Source organism: Ranitomeya imitator, chromosome 4, assembly GCF_032444005.1.
Source record: "Ranitomeya imitator isolate aRanImi1 chromosome 4, aRanImi1.pri, whole genome shotgun sequence".
Lineage (NCBI taxonomy): Eukaryota > Metazoa > Chordata > Amphibia > Anura > Dendrobatidae > Ranitomeya > Ranitomeya imitator.
Window position 1 is genome coordinate 285,941,195 of NC_091285.1, and position 16,610 is coordinate 285,957,804.

The following is a 16,610-nucleotide window of genomic DNA, read 5'->3' on the forward strand; positions in this document are numbered from 1 at the left end:
AAATTCCAGTACAACCTACTTAGATTAAACTTATTCTGATTGAATTACCTGATTGCATCAGATTATGATGCCTACAGAAAATATGGAAAAGGCAAAAAGGTAAAGTAAAACGCTTATTCATCAGGTGAAATGATCTTTTATGCTGCATAAAAGATACCAGTGTTTGGTTTTGGTGATTCGTTGTTCTGGGTAATCAGGACTCCTACTGGCGAGAACAGTGGCAGCCTATGCACACCGAGTGATCTACTATAGATTGCTCAGTGCTTATTGTTTACTGCAGTCTGCTTGTGTAAGCAGGCATTCAAACGACTGCCAACAGGTAAAAGTTCATAAATCAGCGGTTTTATCGTGCCGCCAGTCAGTAGGTGTAAGCAGAGTCCTGAAATTTGATTGATATTATTAACACTTATGACCATTGCGTTTATGTCCTGTTTCCATATTCAAAGCAAAACTAGTTCCTAAGAATGAATATTTATAAAATTACAATGTATTACATGCATATGCATCAAGTAGACTACATTCAATTGAATAGAAATATTCTATGTGTAAATACATGAAGCTAACAAATGGCCCAGCTGACAGCTGTGTTATCCATACCTTTGGCACAGGCCCAAACACACTTGATCACGTCAAGGTCTCATCCCTTTAATATTTAGTACAGGAATTACTTGAGGATTTATATTACTGTGATTTGATGTTTTGTGTTGTAATAATCATCTAGGCAGGTTAATGATGGAACAATTTTTTGTATTCCTTATGTCCATGGTCATACAGCAATTCCGGGTAGATAGCCAAAATGCAATGCCCACAGGGCACAAGATCCCAACCTGGGATCAGTAGTTTCACTGCCCCATTACCAGGCGATACCCACTGTCTCCCAACTTTTGGTTTGCCCACAGCTTTTGTATCCCCCACCAGTAGTCTGTAGTCACAGTCCATGGTGCTTTAGATATCGAATACCACAACCGTAGTACGTGCATCCTGCTTCAGCCGGCAATAACATATAGTACAGTCTCACCCTTCCGCTGACTCACCAAGGATTAGAACATCTGCTAAATACCCCAGCCAGTAGCACCCCGCTTTGTGGACACCCACATAGAGGAAGTAGTGGCAAGCTCAATAGGCTTAACGAGCACAGTGAAGTATGTGGCCAAGTGACCATGGTTCTCCAAACGTCTTAATGTTCAGTGTCATGCGCCTAAACAGTGGCTTTCCCCCACATACGGGGTATTGGCGTACTAGGAGAAATTGCCCAACAAATTTTGTGGTCTGTTTTCTCCTGCTACCCTTGTGACAATAAAAAAAATTGGATCCAAAGTAAATTTTTCGTGAAAAAAGTAAAATGTTCATTTTTTTCATTCCACATTGTTTTAGTTCTTGGGAAGTACCTGAAAGGTTGATAAACTTCTTGAATGTGGTTTTGCGCACCTTGAGAGGTGCAGTTTTTAGAATGGTGTCACTTTTGGGTATTTTCTGTTATATTGACCCCTAAACTCACTTCAAATGTGAAGTGGTCCTTAAAAAATATGGCTTTGTAAATTTTGTTGGAACAATGAGAAATCGCTGGTCAACGTTTAACCCTTATAAATTCCTAACAAAAAAAATTGTTTGCAAATTTGTGCTGATGTAAAATTGACATGTGGGAAATTAATATACCGTAATTATTTATTAACTATTTTGTGTGACACCATTCTGATTTAAGGGTACAAAAATTAAAATGTGAAAATTGCTAAATAATTTTTGCCAATTTTCTGGTTATTTTTAAATAAATAAATGCAAGTTATATTGAAGAAATTTTACCACTAACATGAAGTACAATATGCCAGGAAAAAACAGGCTCAGGTTCAGAATTGGAGGGTTCCAGAGCTATAACCTCATAAAGTGACAGTGGTCAAAATTGTAAACATTGGCTTGGTCATTAAGTACCAAATTGTCTCTGTCACTAAGGGGGTCACTGAGCTTCTTATAAAACCAGGAAAATAAGAGAACTCATGAGTCCCAGGTGTTTAATCTCACCCACCCAGCCTGAGTGACAGCTGCAGTTTATATTGAGCAGTGTGAGATCTCAGGAGCAGCAGGGAAGGGTTGACACCAAGGAACTATCCATAAAGGTACCGTCACACATAACGATATCGTTGCTTTTTGTGACGTAGCAATGATATCGTTACCGAAATCGGTATGCGTGACAGGGACCAACGATCAGGCCCCTGCTGGGAGATCGTTGGTCACTGGGGAATGATCAGGACTTTATTTTGGTCGCTGATCTCCCGCTGACATAGCTGAATCGGCGTGTGTGACGCCGATTCAGCGATGTCTTCACTGGTAACCAGGGTAAATATCGGGTTACTAAGCGCATGGCCGCACTGACTGTGAGCGGCGCGCCGGCCGGCCGTAAAGCAGAGCGGTGACATCACCGCTGTGCTCTGCTTTACGGCCGGCCGGCGCTCACAGTCAGTGCGGGAAGCTGAAGGCGAGGGACGTGACCAGACACCGGAATGTAAGTATGTAGTGGTTTGGTTTTTTTTACATTTACAATGGTAACCAGGGTAAACATCGGGTTACTAAGCGCGGCCCTGTGCTTAGTAACCCGATGTTTACCCTGGTTACCCGGGGACTTCGGCATCGTTGGTCGCTGGAGAGCTGTCTGTGTGACAGCTCTCCAGCAACCAAACAGCGACGCTGCAGTGATCGGCATCGTTGTCTATATCGCTGCAGCATCGCTTAATGTGACGGTACCTTTAGACAGGTTGGGCAGCAATATAGATGACATTTCAAAAGTATTAGTTATTCTGACACTTCGTTAAAATAAGTACACCAGCATTATCAGGTATTGATACTTGTACTGTACTGTGCAATCTGGTGACACATTCATCTTGACCTTTCTTGTTTTATATCGTGTTTTGATTTTTTTTCTATAAACTTGGTTTGAAGTTTATTTTGAAGTTGTTGAACATATACTGTGTAATTAATGGGGCTATGTAAGGGTATGTTCACACGTTCAGGATTTCCATCCTTTTTTTTTCAGGACAGTTTTTTTTTAAAAAACTGCAGCTCTTGGCAGAAAACGCAGGTCCTTTTTTTGGTCCTTTTTTTGATGCGTTTTTTGATGCGTTTTTTGATGCGTTTTTTTATCCTTTTTTTATGCAGTTTTCTATGCAGAGACTGTGTTTCCTAGGAAGCTTTTTAGGGCTAAAATGGCTGAAAATACCCTACCCCTAACCCTAACCCTACCCCTAACCCTACCCCTAACCCTACCCCTAACCCTACCCCTAACCCTACCCCTAACCCTACCCCTACCCCTACCCCTACCCCTACCCCTAACCCTACCCCTAACCCTACCCCTAACCCTACCCCTAACCCTACCCCTAACCCTACCCCTAACCCTACCCCTAACCCTACCCCTAACCCTACCCCTAACCCTACCCCTAACCCTACCCCTAACCCTACCCCTACCCATATTCTAACCTTAGTGAAAAAAAAAAAAAAAAAATTCTTAATTTTTTTATTGTCCCTACCAATGGGGGTGACAAAGTGGGGGGGGTGTCATTTACTATTTTTTTATTTTGATCACTGAGATAGGTTATATCTCAGTGATCAAAATGCACTTTGGAGCGAATCTGCCGGCCGGCAGATTCGGCGGGCGCACTGCGCATGCGCCCGCCATTTTGCAAGATGGCGGCGCCCAGGGAGAAGACGGCCGGACGGACACCGGGACGCCGGGTAAGTATAAGGGGGGGAGATTAGGGCACGGGGGGGGCATCGGAGCACTGGGGGGGGGCATCGGAGCACGGGGGGGCATCGGAGCACGGGGGGGCGGGATCGGAGCACGGGGGGGCAGCCACACTCCGCCCACGCACTACCGCCCGCTCCCCCGCACTTCCTGCTGCAGCGGTTCTGCACATCAAATCGCAGTAAAACCCGCAGATATATTTTTGATCTGCGTGTTTTACTGCGATTTTGACCTCACAATGGAGGTCTATGGGTGCAGAACCGCTGCGGTTCAGGAAGAAGAATTGACATGCTCCTTCTTTTTTCCGGGAGCTATTCAGCGCGGCTTTTTTTTTACAATTTCCGGACCATGTGCACAGTGTGTCCTGTTTTCCATAGGGTACAGTGTACTGTACCCTGCATGGAAAACAGCTGCGGAACCGCAGCGGCAAAACCGCCGCGGTTCCGCGGTAAAAAACGCACTGTGTGAACATGGCCTAAGCGAGTAAAATAAAGGTGCTGTATTTACATAAGAATTAATTGTTTGCATCTATAGGAAAATTGATAATTTCTTAACGGACTGTTACTTCATTCACATAACAGGAAAAGAAGACAAGAAAGAAGACCAAAATTTATTACATTGCCAAGGAAATCATGAGCTCAGAAAAAGTGTAAGTTTGGACTGAGCAAATTATTTGCTTATTTTTTGTTTTTGTTGTTCCCAAATTTAAGTCTGCTTTCTATTTAACAGGTTTGTTGATGTCCTTAAGCTTCTGCATATAGTAAGTACAGCATAATTTAAATAACTGTGGTCTTGTAGTTTTGTATTACACAAGCTTGGCGTTATTTGTGTGCCCCTCACCCACCTAAACTCTTACAAATAGCCACAAAACAAGTCCATGTTCAGTTAGGTATTCTGTTCTTTACACCAGTGTTAAATCTACAAAGATGGATTATTAGTAGTGAAATAAGTGTGCAAGTTGTGTGCTGAAGTCTTTAGAGAGCTAATTACTTGCATGTCATGCTGTGACGGTCTTCAGTAAGGGAGAGGGGGCTTCCAACTGTCCCTGGAGCTGGGACCCTAACTGTCCCTGTCCTGGGTGCACTCTTAAAGGTAGGGAGTCATGAGTCTCCTACCTTACTATGCACCTGTAAAACCCCTAATTTTTTCCCCTCCCCCAACCATGAGGCACGGGACAGAAATGAAAGGTAACCCAGACACCAAGACAAAACGAGGAAAACAGAAAATCTCTATCATGCAAAAGCACTAACCAACAATATAGAGGAGGATAGGGACAAGGAGGAATAAACTAAAGGGGAAAAGGGACCAGGAGATAAACACACACACATACAACAACAACCTATAGAACACCACAACTCCAAACTTCAACTACTTAGCTTTAGCACACAGCACAGGAAGACAAATCTCCAATAGCAACAGTAAGCTCCTATTCAGCACAGGGACTCCTAATAGCAAGGAAGCAGAGGTTTCACCGAAAGGACAGAGAGGGTCTGGCTAGGTTTTATAGGAAGAGTTAAGGACCAGGTCAGAAGCAGCTGAAATGGAGCTGCATGTTTCTGACCAGCATAGAAAGGGTCGTTAACCTCTCCAGCATCAAAGGAAACCAAATTGATTTAAGATGGGATCCAAATACACAGGCTAAATAGAAGATCTGCGATTCACAGTACACAGGGATCTTCTACCCCCATGACAATGCATTTGGGTAATTGAATCCATCTATAGTATTTACTTTTCCCGTATTTAAATCTCCATTGTCAATACCATCAAGAACACATTGGCCCGGACTCATCAAATTTAGCAGAATTTTGGTGTAAACAAATGTAAAACTTTGCAACATTTTAAAAGCTGCAAAACTCATAGTTTTGTAAAGCTTTTTGCAACTTTTGGTGTTTTCACAGCAGCTTCTCCCAGCTTCCCCAAAATGAATGGAGCAGGATGGGGGTGAGGCAGGGGTGCGACGTCATGGCTCCGTTAATTCACAACGAACTGTGGTCTTTCCTAAGCAATAAATATTACTCCAGGGACTGTAGTAAGATCTTTGGCATTGTTCACGGTGGCATCCACTTCTTAATCAGTGGCATCTAACTCCTACACACTCCCTTATCAGGACCGGCGAGAGTATGGCTGGTCTTGATATATTGGGGCCAATATATACAAGCTCAATGCTGTGCTTTTGTTTTGGAAAAGGCTAAAAAGAACAAAAACTATTACTGTGCCATTGATTCTAAATAAAAAAAATAGAACTTCTGAGAATTAAGAGTAAACGAGCTAAGAATGAAAATGTTGTTTCCATCAACCTTCAAGTGTGGAGACACAGCTGTTGTTGAGATTTCTGAGGCTGCTGGCTTATCGCTAGAATTGGATTAGAAGGAAATCCAGAACTGCCGAGGAAGTTCTCTGCTTGTAAATATAAGTTTATATAAAACTTTCAATCCCTCACAACAGCTGCAAAAGGTGTAATATTGATGCCATTACTAAATATATGAAAATACAAACATCCTCTACATACAGATTTTTCTAAATCAAAAAAGTCACAAAAATGTATTTTGACCACATCAGGGGTGTCTAGAATTGCTTATCTATATTATCTCTGACTAGGTTTTTCTTTTTTTTCATTCCTCTACATTGCTAATGATTGTTTTTTGCTATTAATATAAAATATACACCATAAAACAGTGGTTTAAACCTAAACTAGCATTAGAATTGATTCAGTTTGTGAGAGAACATTAAAAATATACTATAAATGGCAATTTATAGGTAAGAAGGAGTTTGTGGATAGTCTCCGCGCTGCTGACAGGATTTAAGACCTACCGCATATACTCGAGTATAAGCCGAGATTTTCAGCCCATTTTGTGGGTTGAAAGTCCCCCTCTCGACTTATACTCGAGTCATACCTAGGGGTCAGCAGGGGAGGGGGAGCGGGGGCTGTCTAATTATACTCACCTACTTCTGGCCTGGTCCCTGCAGGTCCCTGCTTCCCTAGTGCCGCAGCTTCTTCCTGTACTGAATGGTCACATGGTACCGCTCATTACAGTAATGAATATGCTTCTCCACCTCCTGTAGGGGTGGAGCCGCATATTCATTACTCTAATGAGCAGTAACGGTGACAGCTCAATACAGGAAGAAACTGAGGCGCCGGATAAGCAGCGACTGCACCGCGCCAGGAGCAGGTGAGTATAACGGGGAGCACAGCACTGCGCGATATTCACCTGCTCCTCGTTCCGGTGCCGCTCCGTCTTCAGCATCTTCTGAAATGACGCTCAGGTCAGAGGGTGCGATGACGTTAGTGCGCACCCTCTGCCTGAACGTCAGTGCAGAAGACGCTGAAGATGGAGCTGTGCCAGAACGAAGTCAGGTGAATATTGAAAGTGCGGGGGCCTGAGCGACGAGAGGTGAGTATGTGATTTTTTTTTTTATTTTTTTTTTTTATCGCAGCAACAGCAAATGGGGCAAGTGTCTGTATGGAGCATCTTATGGGGCCATAATCAAAGTTTTTGCAGCACTGTATGGCGCAAATATCTCTATGGAGCATCTTATGGGGCCATAATTAACGTTTGTGGAGCATTATATGGGGCAAGTGTCTGTATGGAGCATCTTATGGGGCCATAATCAACATGTGGGCAGGATTATATGGGGCATATTTTAATATGGAGCATCTTATGAGGCCATCATGAACTGTATGAAGCATTATATGGGGCTCCTAATTCAATATGGATATTCAAAAACACTTAACCTACTGATGTCTCAATTAATTTTACTTTTATTGGTATCTATTTTTACTTTTGACAATTACCAGTAGCTGCTGCATTTTCCACCCTAGGCTTATACTCGAGTCATTAAGTTTTCCCTGTTTTTTTGAGGCAAAATTAAGGGGGTCGGCTTATACTCGATTATATACGGTATATTTCAGTGTAGTAAAATGATGGTTCATTTCGACGTGTTTCAAAGTACAAACTTACTACTTTTTCAGGAAAACCACATGTATGAGCACTAGTGATGAGCGAATATACTCATTACTCAAGATTTCTTGAGCACGCTCGGGTGTCCCTCCGAGTATTTTTTAGTGCTCGGAGATTGTTTTCCTCCCCTCATCTGAATGATTTACATCTCTTGGCCAGCTTGATTACATGTGGGGATTCCCTAGCAACCAGGCAACCCCCACATGTACTTATGCTGGCTAACAGATATAAATCATTCAGCTGCGGCGATGAAAACTAAATCGCCGAGCGCTAAAAAATGCTTAGTGGTCACCCGAGTGTGCTCGGGAAATCGCGAGTAACGAGTATGTTCGCTCATCAGTAATGAGCACGCTTTCAGAATTCACTGGTATTGGCAGTGAGAGTGGGCTAAAAGATGAAGAAACTGAAAGCAGACAAAACCCAAGACAGAAACAAAATGAGCAAATATACAGCCAAAGTACATAAGTAAAAGCAATAGTGCATTGAAATAACATTGAGTACTTGGTAAACACTGTTTTTAATTAAAAAAAAAAGCATAAAAGCCATCCCTCCAACGTCAAGGTGTAACCAAATTCGGGATAGTTCTAGCTTATAGTATTAAAACTTTAACATGTCTTGGGGTACGTTACCACGGTCAGTAAATGCTGCGGGTTGGACACTGCATACCTCCACAGTGTCCAGGCATTGCAGCATGCGTGCATCAGCAGCAGCGGCTCACCCGTTTAGATGGACATGTGGCACATCTTTCCAGACAGCAGCATGTCAATTTATTTTGCAGAGACGCGAGTCTCCGCAAGATAAATATCACCCACACAATGTATTGGACGTAGTGAATCACCTGCGTTCAAAAGCCGGCAGCGCTTTGGATGCAGCGGACATGTGCTGAACATGACCAGGTCCCAAACATGGACACACACCTAGTTGGGAGCTTTTTAAATGTACTATCCAGTTCAAAGGAAGGCAGGCCACACCCTTACCTGCACTAAATGCATAAACATGAAACAACATTAACCCCTTTCTGACATCGGACGTACTATCCCGTCGAGGTGGGGTGGGCCCCTATGACCACGGACGGGATAGTACGTCCAGCGCGATCGGCGGCGCTCATGGGGGGAGCGCGGCCGATCGCGGCCAGGTGTCAGCTGCCTATCGCAGCTGACATCCGGCACTATGTGCCAGGAGCGGTCACGGACCGCCCCCGGCACATTAACCCCTGGCACACCGCGATCAAAGATGATCGCGATGTGCCAGCGGTGCAGGGAAGCATCGCGCAGGGAGGGGGCTCCCTGCGGGCTTCCCTGAGCCCCCCGCAGCAACGCGATGTGATCGCGTTGCTGCGAGGGTCTTACCTCCCTCCCTGCCTGCTCCAGCCCCGGATCCAAGATGGCCGCGGATCCGGGTCCTGCAGGGAGGGAGGTGGCTTCACAGAGCCTGCTCAGAGCAGGCACTGTGAAGCAGCCTGCACTGCTATCAGATCGGTGATCTGACAGAGTGCTGTGCAAACTGTCAGATCATCGATCTGTGATGTCCCCCCCTGGGACAAAGTAAAAAAAGTAAAAAAATTTTTTTCCAAATGTGTAAAAAAAAAAAATAAAAAAAAATATTCCTAAATAATGAAAAAAAAAAAAAAAAAAATTATTCCCATAAATACATTTCTTTATCTAAATAAATAAAAAAAAACAATAAAAGTACATATATTTAGTATCGCCGCGTCCGTAACGGCCCGACATATAAAACTGGCCCACTAGTTAACCCCTTCAGTAAACCGTAAGAAAAAAAAAAAAAAGAGGCAAAAAACAACGCTTTATTATCATACCGCCGAATAAAAAGTGGAATAACACGCGATCAAAAGGACAGATATAAATAACCATGGTACCACTGAAAGCGTCATCTTGTCCCGCAAAAAACGAGCCGCCATACAGCATCATCAGCAAAAAAATAAAAAAAAGTTATAGTCCTGAGAATAAAGCGATGCCAAAATAATTATTTTTTCTATAAAATAGTTTTTATCGTATAAAAGCGCCAAAACATAAAAAAATGATATAAATGAGGTGTCGCTGTAATCGTACTGACCCGAAGAATAAAACTGCTTTATCAATTTTACCAAACGCGGAACGGTATAAACGCCTCCCCCAAAAGAAATTCATGAATAGCTGGTTTTTGGTCATTCTGCCTCACAAAAATCGGAATAAAAAGCGATCAAAAAATGTCACGTGCCTGAAAATGATACCAATAAAAACGTCAACTCGTCCCACAAAAAAACAAGACCTCACATGACTCTGTGGACCAAAATATGGAAAAATTATAGCTCTCAAAATGTGGTAACGCAAAAAATATTTTTTGCAATAAAAAGCGTCTTTCAGTGTGTGACGGCTGCCAAACATAAAAATCAGCTAAAAAACCCACTATAAAAGTAAATCAAACCCCCCTTCATCACCCCCTTAGTTAGGGAAAAATTAAAAAAATTTATTTCCATTTTCCCATTAGGGCTAGGGTTAGGGCTAGGGTTAGGGCTACAGTTTGGGTTGGGGCTAAAGTTACAGTTAGGGTTTAGATTACATTTACTGTTGGGAATAGGGTTGGGATTAGGGTTAAGGGTGTGTCAGGGTTAGAGGTGTGGTTAGGGTTACCGTTGGAATTAGGGTTAGGGGAGTGTTTGGATTAAGGTTTCAGTTATAATTGGGGGGTTTCCACTGTTTAGGCACATCAGGGGCTCTCCAAAAGCGACATGGCGTCCGATCTCAATTCCAGCCAATTCTGCGTTGAAAAAGTAAAACAGTGCTTCTTCCCTTCTGAGCTCGCCCGTGTGCCCAAACAGGGGTTTACCCCAACATATGGGGTATCAGCGTACTCAGGACAAATAGGACAACAACTGTTGGTGTCCAATTTCTCCTGTTACCCTTGGGAAAATACAAAACTGGGGGCTAAAAAATAATTTTTGTGGGAAAAAAAGATTTTTTATTTTTACGGCTCTGCGTTATAAACTGTAGTGAAACACTTGGGGGTTCAAAGTTCTCACAACACATCTAGATAAGTTCCCTGGGGGGTCTAGTTTCCAATATGGGGTCACTTGTGGGGGGTTTCTACTGTTTAGGTACATTAGGGGTTCTGCAAACGCAATGTGACACCTGCAGACCATTCCATCTAAGTCTGCATTCCAAATGGAGCTCCTTCCCTTCCGAGCCCTCCCATGCGCCCAAACAGTGATTCCCCCCCCCACATATGGGGTATCGGCGCACTCAGGACAAATTGGACAACAAATTTTGGGGTCCAATTTCTCCTGTTACCCTCGGGAAAATACAAAACTGGGGGCTAAAAAATGTTTGTGGGAAAAATTTTTTGTTTTATTTTTACGGCTCTCCATTATAAACTTCTGTGAAGCCCTTGGTGGGTCAAAGCGCTCACCACACATCTAGATAAGTTCCTTAGGGGGTCTACTTTCCAAAATGGTGTCACTTTTGAGGGGTTTCTACTATTTAGGTACATTAGGGGCTCTGCAAACGCAACATGGCGTCTCATCTCAATTCCTGTCAATTTTGCATTGAAAAGTCAAACGGCGCTCCTTCCCTTCCGAGCTCTCCCATCCGCCCAAACAGTGGTTTACCCCCACATATGGGGTATCAGCGTACTCAGGACAAATTGTACAACAACTTTTGGGGTCCAATTTCTTCTCTTACCCTTGGAAAAATAAAAAATTGGGGGCGAAAAGATAATTTTTGTGAAAAAATATGATATTTTATTTTTACGGTTCTGCATTATAAACTTCTGTGAAGCACTTGGTGGGTCAAAGTGCTCACCACACCTCTAGATAAGTTCCTTAGGGGGTCTACTTTCCAAAATGGTGTCACTTGTGGGGGGTTTCAATGTTTAGGCACATCAGGGGCTCTCCAAACGAAACATGGCGTCCCATCTCAATTCCAGTCAATTTTGCATTGAAAAGTCAAATGGCGCTCCTTCGCTTCCGACCTGTGCCATGCGCCCAAACAGTGCTTTACCCCCACATGTGGGGTATTGGCGTACTCAGGACAAATTGTACAACAATGTTTGGGGTCCATTTTCTCCTGTTACCCTTGGTAAAATAAAACAAATTGGAGCTGAATTAAATTTTTTGTGAAAAAAAGTTAAATGTTCATTTTTATTTAAACATTCAAAAAATTCCTGTGAAGCACCAGAAGGGTTAATAAACTTCTTGAATGTTATTTTGAGCACCTTGAGGGGTGTAGTTTTTAGAATGGTGTCACACTTGGGTATTTTCTATCATATAGACCCCTCAAAATGACTTCAAATGAGATGTGGAACCTAAAAAAAAAATGGTGTTGTAGAAATGAGAAATTGCTGGTCAACTTTTCACCCTTATAACTCCCTGGTTCCAAAATTGTGCTGATGTAAAGTAGACATGTGGGAAATGTTACTTAAGTATTTTGTGTGACATATCTCTGTGATTTAATTGCATAAAAATTCAAAGTTGGAAAATTGCGAAATTTTCATAATTTTCGCCAAATTTCCATTTTTTTCACAAATAAACGCAGGTACTATCAAAGAATTTTTACCATTGTCATGAAGTACAATATGTCACGAGAAAACAATGTCAGATTCACTGGGATCCGTTGAAGCGTTCCAGAGTTATAACCTCATAAAGGGACAGTGGTCAAAATTGTAAAAATTGGCCCGGTCATTAACGTGCAAACCACCCTTGGGGGTAAAGGGGTTAAAAAAAAAAATGAACTGGAGTACAGGTTGGTATGCATTCAGAATAGGAGCATGTTCACACTGGCCATCAAAGAGACGAAATCAAGTCAGAAACAAAAATTAACAAATACCCTGCTGTAAGTAAAAGCTATAGTACATATAAATAACATGGGGTACTTGGTAAACACCATCTTTGATTAAGAAAAAAAAAAAAAATTGTAAAAGCCATGCCATCAATTTCAAGCAGAATACTCTGGGCAGGAGGTAGATTAACATAAAAGTAAAATAGGCAACTTTTGACGTGCTGGCATGTGCTCTTTAAAGGGAAGCCTTTCATGTGGCACATCTGAAGCGTAAATACATGGCTGTTATATCTCCTTTTCTCTTGTGAGATTTTACATTATCTTGTACTTTTTTTTTTTTTTTTCTTTCTGGAAATAAATGCTGAAGTATCAAATTTCCTGGATTACCAAATTCCGTGTTAAAAGAATTCTAATGTATTGGTTGAAGAATTATATCCAATTAATGTATATTCATATTTAGTCGCAGAGAATATGCAAAATACCCAAAATAAAAAAACCCATAATCTTATCAAATAGAAAATACATACCCAAAGAGATAAAATTCAAGAAAAATCTAGCGCTATTATGTGTTCTGCTTGACGATCTATGTATTTTGTTCTGTATCTTTGTAGTATAGATACTTCATGCTCGATTAGTAGCAATACATTCTTGCAGGAAACAAGTACTAGAGGTTAGCCATTCACCTTTCCTGTTTTTCAGGAAACGCTGGAGATTTAAATTTTTCTCTTCCCCTGCTGAAACCACAGGCAGAACAATCTTTATTTTTAAATCCCTCAAGTGACTATATAAATGAAGGAAAACATGGAGGAAAATATTTGTATGCATATTATTAAATCTGAGCGATCGTTAGGACAAGCATACTATAAAGGCCTCAGTTCTATGTAAGAAGTTTTCAGCTACTGGAAAATAGATGGCGTACAGCAGAGTGTAGGCGAATTGAGGCGTGCAGATGAACCCGCTTCAGTTGAAAATGTTTAATCCACATCTGTTAATGTTTTCATACAGGAAAAACCGCAAAAATCAACATGCACGATTCCTAGCCGAACAGATTTTAATATTGTTTTACCTGACAATTTCCTAAGTTTGAATGTGGATGAATTTCTTTCCATGTGTTAGACTTCACTCCGAAGTTGTGGCAGTCCATTGCCTCCAAACTGCATATTAAATGGTCTATAGTATAGACTCTATACAGTGTTGTACAGGGACTTGGCCCGTTAACTCATTTTCAAATCATGAGGCTTCTGCCCTCCTTCCCAGAGCAAGTACTCATCCAGTGCTGCTGGCGTGTGTTTGGCCAACGTTTGGGCCACTTTAGTAATGCCACTAGCTACACTAATTCACCTGGAAGTGTAAATCCAGAAGGTTGTTACTCGTCAACATAGATTTTTCCCTGGGGGCGTGTGCTTCTTCCTCTCTATAATGTTGACCAATCATACAAGGGGGAAAGAAAAATAACCCCCCACAGTAGCTTGGAGCAGGTTTTCTTCTGTATAAGACATGTAATGACCGTCTGATCTACTCACTGTTCTTCCTGCAGAGTTGTGTGATTACATAGTCCCAGGAGTAGTGCAGAAAGTACTAACAACTTTCATCTCAAGGCAGTGTGGGGGAGGGGAGTACAGCAGAGCTGAGCTTTGTCTTGTTACAAATACATCTGCAACTGAAGCTTTTCTTCCCTCACATGGACTTATGGGATATAAAAGCCAAAAGGCGTTAGTACTCTTTGGTCTCCTTACTGCAGTAATTTTAAGTGCCAGAAGTACAGCAGACTGTCATTACATGTCTCACACAGGGTAACCTGTTTGTTTGTTTTTACTGTATGTTGTCACATGTTTAGAATTGGATAGTATCATACAAAGGAAGTACACCCCACCAGTGAAAAATCTCTGATAACATCATTTGGACTTAACAGGAACCTTTCATGTAAAAAAAAACGCTGTTAATCTGCAGGTTGCTAACACCATGTAGCGCTGGCATTGAGAGCCCAGCTACCGGGAGGAAATTAACGTTATTCCCCTGCGACAGAGCATGGCGCCTGCATGGTTTCAGTAACCGCTCAGTATATAGAGAACGGCAGCTGTAATGGTGCCCTCGGTACTGACTGACAGCCAGATTTAATGTTCAACGAACTGTTAGTCAGTGCCGGGGGTGCAGTTACAGCCGCTGTTTACTATGCATAGAGCGGTGACAGAAATCATTTGGACGCCACCCCTATAATTGGAAGTCAAATGTGCCGGCCTGCATGGTGTCAGAACGCTGTTAGCCTGCAGATTGACGCCCTATCTGTAGGTTAATAGCGTTTTCTTACGTGGCAGGCTCCCTGTAACAAAAATTATAACCTAATTTTTCAAGCTAATATCACTGCAACTGAGAGGGGAAATTTAAAAAATAAACATTACAATAAAGCTCTGCAGCCACTATTCCATGATGTTATCAGTTCAACATTCTCAGACTGGTGAAAGGTCTTCCTGAATGTCCCATCTGGCTAAGGCATTTTTAACCCCTTTACAACCTTAGACGTATACATAAGTCCAGGTCGCATGGTATTGAACGACCTTGGGCGTTCGGATACGTCATATCTTTAATGCAGCACCGCGACCGCAGTTGTGGTGATAACATTAAGGTTACGGCGCCATATTACCTCAGGGTACATGGGCTCCTTGTCCCCGGGGGTGGCGACGCCCCCACCTCAACTGCGATCACTGTGATTGGCTGTTCAATTTTAACATTTCAACCCCTATAACGTCCTAACAAAAAAAATGTTTGTTACAAAAATTGTACTGATGTAAAGTAGACATGTGGGAAATGTTATTTAGTTACTATTTTGTGTGATATCTCTTTAAGGGAATAAGAATTCAGAGTTTGAAAATTGCAAAAGTTTCAAAAATTTGCTACATTTCAATTTTTTTTCCACAAATAAACGCAAGTCATATCAAATAAATTTTACCACTATCATGAAGTACAATATGTCACGAAAAAACTTTCTCAGAATCACCAGGATCCATGGAAGCGTTCCAGAGTTATGACCTCATAAAGGGACAGTGGTCAGAATTGTAAAAATTTGGCCTGGTCATTAATATGCAAACTGCCTTGGGAGGTAAAGGGGTTAAAAAAATGCAGTTGAAAAATACAAAAAATGAGTCTAAACTTTGTATGTCTGTATATCCATTTTTAGGGTATGTGCACACGTCCGGATTTTTAGCGTTTTTTTTTGCGGAATTTCGCTATAAAAACGCTATAATTCCGCATCAAAAACGCTAAAAATATGCATCCTATCATTTAGAATGCATTCCGGATTTTTTGTTCAGATGGATGCGTTTTTTACCGCAAAAAAAACGCATTCCGCAAAAAAAATGGACATGCTCATTCTTTTTGCGGATTTTTTGCGGATTTATAAGCCAAAATGACTTTCAAGAAGAAAAAAAAAAAAACGCAAAAATTCCGCAAAAACCGCGAAAAATCAGCGCGGAAAAAAACGCGATTTTCTGCCAAAATTGTCCGGATTTTGTCAGGAAAAAAACCTGACGTGTGCACATACCCTTAAAGTAGAGCTGCACCATGGACATTGGTGTTGTAAATAGCATAGTTTTGTAATTTTCTTCCAGAGGCATTACTGGAATTGCTCACTGTACAAGCCAGAACGATTCAGAAATACATCCCTGTAGGGCTGCTGGAAATGTCACTTTATCAGCTGCGTATACTTTCAGAACAATATTGCCCACTTACGGGAATGATGTGGAATGTAAAATCTTCCAAAGCATTTTAGAATTAATATTGCATTGCTCTCACTTATGAGGGAGCAAATCCGATAATAATCCACTTTGTAATGGTATTGATTTTTGATACACATTAATTCCCTCTATGACAACACTGCCAGGTAATAGTTGAGAATCGGTATGTTTCTCGGCAGGAACATAGTGCACAATTGAGACATTTCCAATCTCTATAGAGTTTAGTCTGAGCCCTATAGAAAAGAACACAAATGGAATTGCTTCAATCACTGGCATTTTATTTCCTGGAGTCAAGTTACATAAGTAATTACATAAAATTGAGAGGCTCCATAATCTGCCCCGTGGTGGGGTGTACGGTAATTGTGATAAATGAGGATGTCAGTTGTAGTTACTTTTTGTATATGCAGTACATAGGACA

The 16,610-nt window shown here is 41.7% G+C and overlaps 1 protein-coding gene across 2 annotated transcripts in view; it reads left to right on the forward strand.

Annotated features, from left to right (window-relative positions):
• The window catches only part of FGD6 (FYVE, RhoGEF and PH domain containing 6), a 172,726-nt gene that overhangs the window by 102,639 nt on the left and 53,477 nt on the right, over nucleotides 1–16,610 (forward strand). For both annotated transcript variants that reach the window (XM_069764725.1, XM_069764724.1), the window contains exons 4-5: nucleotides 4,312–4,379; nucleotides 4,460–4,490. In XM_069764725.1, coding sequence (XP_069620826.1) covers nucleotides 4,312–4,379; nucleotides 4,460–4,490 — 99 coding nt within the window. The remainder of the gene's footprint in view (nucleotides 1–4,311; nucleotides 4,380–4,459; nucleotides 4,491–16,610) is intronic.